The sequence below is a fragment of the Physeter macrocephalus genome, chromosome 20 (assembly GCF_002837175.3).
Source record: "Physeter macrocephalus isolate SW-GA chromosome 20, ASM283717v5, whole genome shotgun sequence".
NCBI lineage: Eukaryota > Metazoa > Chordata > Mammalia > Artiodactyla > Physeteridae > Physeter > Physeter macrocephalus.
Window position 1 is genome coordinate 97749268 of NC_041233.1, and position 7447 is coordinate 97756714.

The following is a 7447-nucleotide window of genomic DNA, read 5'->3' on the forward strand; positions in this document are numbered from 1 at the left end:
CAGAGAGGTTCAGTGACGGCCCCAGGCTGCACAGCCGATGATTCACCGGGCTGCCATTCAACCCAGACCCGTGAGTCTGACTGCAGAGGTGAGGCTCTTTCAGGACTTCAGTCTGGTGCCCTGTCCTGTACCTTGTCAGCAGTGAGAACATTCTTTCCACCACTCTGAGGTTCCTTGGCTCTTGCTGGCCTCAGGGCTGCTCTTCCTCTGGGACCTTGGAGCCGGGCCCTGGCCGTCCTGTGACTGTTGGCCTGCCTGTCTAGGTGATGAGCTTTTGGAGGGCACCACTCATACCTTGCATCTCTTTGAAAAAAATGTATTTTACTAGCTCAAAGTATGTAATAAAGACACGGATCATCTTACTTAAAAAATTTCAAATCCTGTAGAAGTCTCTAGAATAACAAGTGATGGCTTTTCATATAGATGATCAACCTCCGTTTGTTGAGTGACCCATTTCTCCTTCCGCTTTCTCCAAAGGGCAGCATCTCCCGAAGTTTCCCATCCCAGGGGCCCATCCCAGGGACTTCAGCTAAAGGCACTTGCTGGCTCTTCTTCCCTCACACACCGCGTTTGGGGCAGCAGTGTTTACAGCTTTATAGGGAAAGGGGACAGAGGGGGGTGGTAATGGGGGGGAGGCCGCTCCTGTGACGAGAAGTCCACTGAGGCCACCAGCACATCTGACGTGGGCAGTACCGGCCCCTCTAGCAGGTTTTCCCTCCGGGGAGGCTGGTCATTATGACTCAGCAGGAGCCAGGGCCTGGGACCAGAGAAATATCCATTTATAACCTGAGGGAGGGAGTGGGGGAAACAGGAGGCCTCCAGTCAGAGAGGAAAAAGTGTCTGCCCTGTTTCTGGAAGCCTTAATGATGTGGCGAACATAATTTTCTTTCCTCTCCAAAGAGGAAGTTTCTAGGGTTGGGATTCGGGGCAAGTAACTGACTAACGGTCACATGTTGGAAAATGGCTTTGCACCGTGGTGATCGGGAACAGTGGTACCCACCCTATCGCTTAGTCATACAGACGTAACGGGCTAGCTGCCTACGTGACCGTCAGTGGAGTGGTTGTTCCAGAACCCGCAGACCCTACTGAATTCATTCATAATCCATTTTTGGTCCGACAGAAACTGCAAAACTAAAAATACAAGCAGGGCCAAACCTTGACAATAGATGGTAAGTGTCCCGCAAAGGGAAGTCCCAGAGATCACAAGAAAATCAGAGATGCGGGCGGAATGTCTCTCTCCTTGGTGTGTTTCACTGCCTGCCTCTGCCTGCATCTCTGCCCGCATCTCTGCCCACGTCCGCCCAGCCGGCCCTTTCCTGAACGGCGCTAACAGTATTCCAGAGAAGTTGGCCGTTTATCTCTTCTTACTTAAACGACCTCCCTTCCCCGGAAGACGACGCCACAGAGAACCATTCCAGGGCTTAGCAACTCTCAGGTCAGGAAATCCTCCCTTGCCCCAAACCTGTATGTAGCAAGAGGGATTTATTTAGATTTAAGCCCGTTTGCTCTCATTTTGGCCCCATGTCCATGGAACAGCTGTTCATGGGGCCGTGCGATTGGCATCTGTTCTGTTGCCGAGATCCAGAAGGGCCGGTGCCAGGGTAATAGTTTTTTATTCTCTCCCACATTGGAGAACCTCTCTAAAAGAAGGGCTGGAGTCAGGGAATGACAGACATTTCTGTAGGGCCCAGGGGCCAGCTGAAGGCTGCCTTAGTGCTCATGGAAACCCCCAGTGGCTGTTCCCTCTTTCTTTGTCATCACTGTAAAGAAATTATCCCTTCTTCATCTCCCCTGTACACCATCCTTTGTGTATCTGCATCCCAATCCGAAGTCTTGTCCCTAAAACTTTCATTCCGGCTTTCAGGATGCAGTCTTGGCCGAAGGTAGTCTCCGCATCTCAGGGAGAAAGGTCTCCGTAGCCATTATGTCTGGGCCCACAGCGCCACCCAGTGGCAAATGTAGGTACAGCCAGCCCCAGCTTCCCAACAGCTCTCCTCCATCAGGTAGGATTCAAGTTCTTTGCGGTTTCCTGCTGGCTCAGTGACCCCACTAACCTGAATATCTTTCTCCTTTACAGGTGGCTATGAGAGGTTTTCCTCCGAGTACCCGGAATTCTGTTCCAAAACCAAGGCCCTGGCAACCATTCCACCTGCCGTGCCCCCAAGCACGGCCGAGTCCTTGGACCTGGGCTGCAGCTCCTGCGGCACCCCACTGCACGACCAGGTGCGACGAGGACTGCTTGTCAAAGGCTTTGGACGCAGTGCCTCAATTTGGGGAGAATGCATTGAGTATCGGGGTGTGATGTTAGGTGGAATCCACTATTCCTTGGAAGTCTTTCCCTTCCCTCTCTTACTACCCTCACCTAAGGAAAGAATATCAACACGTACGTCCCTGACTTAGCCTCTAGAGTTATGTGCAGACAAGCAAGGAAGGAGGCCAGAAGCATGTGGGCTGCTCTGTAGGAAGCCAAAACCCCAGCCCCGATTTAAAACAGTTTGGCTGTCCGCCCCCCATACAAGTTAATTGTAAATGCTAAATGGACATAAATGATCAACCAACCCCTCTCCCAAGAAAACCAGCGTATGCCACTACATTTCTTACAAGCCCACCTCTTCCAGCCCTTTCCTTTAGATGGAAATGGAGTGAATTTATGGGGTCCAGCAACTCTGCTCCCCAAATCTGAGATCACTTGTGTTGATCTGACTCAGAAAAGTGTCATTAGCGAAGCCAGCGTTACCTCGTTTTGCCAGGATGCCTCTTGTGTGTGAGGTTGACATGGCATCTGCTTTTCATCTGCCAAGTGAAGGCGTATCCAACCAAATAAGTGCCTAAGCCGCGTAGCTCAGCGGTAGCGGGTGTAAGCTCTTCACGTCACAAACAGTGGGGTACGGCCAGCTTCATTTGTCACGGGGGAAGTGGTCTGCCTGAACCAGCGGGTGGGGCCCAGAGCAGAGCAGAGCAGAAAGGCCAGAGCCCATCGCTCCCTCCTGGGGCCCGAGCGGCACACGGGAAACCTGGAGGGGCTGGGTCCACGGGCAGTGTCCCCAGGGCCCGTGAAAGCCCACCTGAGACTGGCTTCCCTCTCCACGCCCCACACGTCCCAGCCCCCTGCCCAGTTGCCTTTCACTTAACGACATTTGCCGGTGGGTGGGGGGCACTTTGTTTTCCCTTTCTGGTGCAGGGGGGTCCCGTGGAGATCCTTCCCTTCCTCTACCTCGGCAGCGCCTATCATGCAGCCCGGCGAGACATGCTGGACGCCCTGGGGATCACAGCCTTGTTGAATGTCTCCTCTGACTGCCCGAACCACTTTGAAGGACACTATCAGTACAAGTGCATCCCGGTGGAGGACAACCACAAGGCCGACATCAGCTCCTGGTTCATGGAGGCCATCGAGTACATCGGTAGGCTGGCTCTGGCCAGGGTGCTGGGTCCCCCCAGGCCAGGGTGCTGGGTCCTCCCAGGCCAGGGTTGCTGGGCCCAAGTCTGGCGGAGGGAGGATGGGGGCGGGGAGAAGAACCACGTGTAACTGGTGTGTGGAAGGAGGGGCTTAGGAAGGGCCATATCCGGGGGGTTGCCTGTTTCCCCTCTTCCTCAGTAGGAAGGCTTGCCCGTGGGGTGCTGTGCAGGCCCTGGATAGGATGACGGACTTATGCAAACAGCAGGTGCTGTTAGCTTACAGAGCCAAGAACCTTTTCCTTGGACGTCCCCAGGTGCCACGAGGATAAGCCTCTGGGGATGGGGAGGGAGACAAAGGGAGAATTGGCTCATTTTGTTCCTGCAAATGAAAACCCTGCCGTGTGTGCCGGGATTGCACCAGCTTCAGCTGGCGTATTTCCTAAGCGTAGTACGTTTGTTTGCTTAATTCTCTGAAATACCCTAGCGGGGGTGGAACTCTAGAGGCCCTCCCCCGTGGGTTTCCTCCCTGCGTGGCCTCAGCCTGGGAGGCGCTGTTCCTTCAGGGGTTCAGCCGCAGGGCCCCCTCTTCTCCAGTCCTCCCCGCACCCTCGTCCCGGTTGAGGCCGCCTGCAGCCGCCTTCCGGGAAGGATGGGGACCTGGGCGCCGCTAACGGCGCGCCGCTCTCTGCCCCAGATGCGGTGAAGGACTGCCGCGGGCGCGTGCTGGTGCACTGCCAGGCCGGCATCTCGCGCTCGGCCACCATCTGCCTGGCCTACCTGATGATGAAGAAGCGCGTGAGGCTCGAGGAGGCCTTCGAGTTCGTGAAGCAGCGGCGGAGCATCATCTCGCCCAACTTCAGCTTCATGGGGCAGCTGCTGCAGTTCGAGTCGCAGGTGCTGGCCACGTCCTGCGCGGTGGAGGCCGCCAGCCCGTCGGGGCCGCTGCGCGAGCGGGGCAAGGCCACTCCCACCCCTACGTCGCAGTTCGTCTTCAGCTTCCCGGTCTCCGTCGGGGGGCACCCGGCGCCCAGCAGCCTGCCCTATCTGCACAGCCCCATCACCACCTCCCCCAGCTGTTAGAGCCTCTCGGATCCTCCCTCCCCTACACCCGTCGGCTCTCAGCCCGGGTTGGGTGGCGCCCTGTGCGGGCAGCAGGTCGGGACTGGCCCGCAGGGGGCGACAGAGCTCCTCCCATCCATCTCTCTTTGGCCAACCGGGGGGCCAGCTAGAATGGCAATAAGGACTTCGAATACATATTTAACGCAAACAAACACAACACTCCAACTTAGAGCAATAATGTCTTCCTCAGCAGGCAGGGAAGACCTGGGTTTTGGTTTGTGCGTCAGTTTTACTTTTCAGATAGGAATTTCTTACCTCATTTTTTTCAGCAGTAAGGCTTGAAGTTAGGTAACCCACAGATCCTGGCAAAGGTGCCCACGCGGTTTTATTGAGGGGGAGGGGAAGGGAGGGAGGGGAGGGAAAAGGGATAAGATAAAAACAAGTTTGCCAGAAGTGCCTGGTTCTGTGTGCTCGGTCCTTTTGTCGTTGTAGTTACAGGATTTTTTTTTTTTTTAAAGAAATCTTTTAGGACATGGTTTTCCTTTCTAAGTCACCACCAACAGGTGAATAATTAAGCTTAATAATAAATAAAAGTATTTATTAAGAATTTCCTCAGAGTATGTAAGTACAAAAAGTCTAGTGATGGTGAATTTAGAATATATTTATGTTAATGTGGATCCCCAGAGCACAACAGCATGCAGACGTCAAAGCAGTTAGGAAGTAAGTGGTGTGTACAAGTTAGCATGATGATCAGCTTGCGTTTGTTACCGCTGAGAAGGGGGCAGGGTGGGGTGGGAGGAGGAAGAAAGGAAAGGACTACTTTTTCATTACAGCCTCCCTCGGTATCCGCCGGGGATTGGTTCCAGCACCCCTTCCCTCCGTCGCGGATACCCAAATCCGTGGATGCGTAAATCCGCTGATTCTTGCATCCGCGGATACTGCATCCGCGCATACTGCATCCGCGAATACGGAGCGCACTTGGTTCTTGGGCACATTGGGCCACTGAAGCGATTTGAAACCACAACAGGGCTTCCCTGGTGGCGCAGTGGTTGAGAATCCGCCTGCCGATGCAGGGGACACGGGTTCGTGCCCTGGTCCGGGAAGATCCCACATGTCGCAGAGCAGCTGGGCCCGTGAGCCATGGCCGCTGAGCCTGTGCGTCCAGACCACAACAATACAGCCGTTTCTGGTGATCAATAACTCAGTTTGGCAGTGGAAGCATTTTTCTCATAGACCTGCCTGAGAACTTGTATATCATCTGTGATAAATGCCATATCATATAAGGTGCTCCTAAAAAAAATTGGGTGCAATTCAGCTTTTCCTGCAGTGAATCATTTGGCAAGGCCGTTGGGGAACCCAGCTAAGAGAGATAGACACGAAATGGATCCTTTTGGAAGTGGAAGCACCATCTTTTTTCTCTTTTGCATAAATCAGAGTTTTTAATTTTAGGGGGGTTGCTTGGAATGAAGTACACCAACAAATTCTTGCGTTCTTAAAATTCGTGGTGTCGGTGAATATTTTCAAAGCGAATATGTGAATAAAAAGAAGGGAGTGGACACCCCATTTCAGGTCCCGTGGAAGTCTAGGACAGCAAGAGAGAGTGAGTGAGGAGTCGGGCAGACTCTGCGGAGGAGCTGGCTGCTTGGCTTCTGTGACAGGCATCCAGGGCACTTGAGTGCCATCTCAGAATCCTTTCTTGGGACACTGCCATTTTCAGGGGCCTTTCCAGATGGAGGAATGGCTGTTGGAGAAAGAAGGAGGTGGGTTGGGCCTGGGGGGAGGGAGGACGGAACAAACCACGTGTTATTTAATTTGTAGTCTCGTGGAACAGTGTTGTTACCCAGTGCCAGGTTAGAGGTAATTCCAAACTTGTCTAGAAGCGAGAGCATGCTTTTATGGTTTTGTTTTTTGGGTTCTTTTTAGCCCTCTGAGGATCTAAGTGATGCACATCCTTGCTCACCCATAAATAACTTCAAGCCTCAAGTTTGGAATAGTGTTGCAATGCTTCTCATCCCCACATCCCAGACAGGACCAGGTTCCTTACACTTCCTTCCATAAACATGAACCTGTGTTGGCATCATTTGTCCTGCCTTTCCCAAGCCCTGTCTGAAAAAGTGTGGGATCCCACAAGCAGATAGGCCCGCAGGAGGGACTGCTTGAGAGAGGAGGGAAAGTAGCTTTTAACAGAATGAGTGTACATCGGCCAAAACTTGTGTATCCTGCTTGCCCAGACTGGATCCCAGCCACACGTTGGGAGCCCAGGGCCCGCCCCAGACGGTTTTTTCCCTGCTTTCCAATTCAAGTCTTCGGTCACCGCGTCAAACCGCTATTTATAAAGCCATTTCCTTCGTACTCAACAGCAGCCCCCAAATTCTTAGAAATCAAACAGGAAATTGGCTTGATTGGAAACAGGGATTTGGGGTCACTATTCCCCCATCAGAAGCCTCTTTGATGACTTGGAATAGCTGTAATGAAGACAGCACCGCAGGGTCTGTCCAAATGGCCAGGGGGTTTCAACAGGTGTCTCTCCCGTGGGGTGATGTGACGCAAAGTATGTGTCAGGGCTGGAAAGCATTGCCACTTACACCGAAGATCAACTGTGCTGTTGGCAAAGGCAGTAGGCACTCTGGATCTTCCGTGGAGACTGGAGAATGCTGCCGGCTCCCTCCCGGCGTCTCTGTGTGACCCAGGTGTGTTTGTGGAGCTTCCCCCGAGCAGCATTCGGCTGAAGGCGCCTGTGAGCCGGTGGCCGGGAGCCCCCGGCCTCAGTCGTGGCCTCCTGAGACCATTTTCCTCAGGTACCCATCCATCCCGATTCCAGAGAGTTATGCAAAAGGTAGGGAAGCCATGAGAAAAAAGGAAGAATCCGCGGGAAGATGGGCTGTGGAACGGGCGACTCAAACGTGAGGGGGAGGGGCTGTGAGAATGGAGGGGCCGCCAAGCCTTTAGTTGGTAAAGTGGTGGGTCGCCCTGGCTGCCCGTCAGCCTCAGC

At 53.7% G+C, this 7447-nt stretch overlaps 1 protein-coding gene across 1 annotated transcript; it reads left to right on the forward strand.

The window, feature by feature from the left end:
* The first annotated feature begins 1521 nt into the window (after nucleotides 1-1521).
* Nucleotides 1522-5600, forward strand: DUSP4 (dual specificity phosphatase 4). The gene is made up of 5 exons (XM_028481959.2): nucleotides 1522-1593; nucleotides 1865-2003; nucleotides 2078-2223; nucleotides 3182-3401; nucleotides 4091-5600. Exons 1-5 carry the CDS (start codon nucleotides 1522-1524, stop codon nucleotides 4474-4476), a joined length of 963 nt encoding a protein of 320 aa, XP_028337760.1. The 3' UTR covers nucleotides 4477-5600.
* Nucleotides 5601-7447: the final 1847 nt, after the last annotated feature.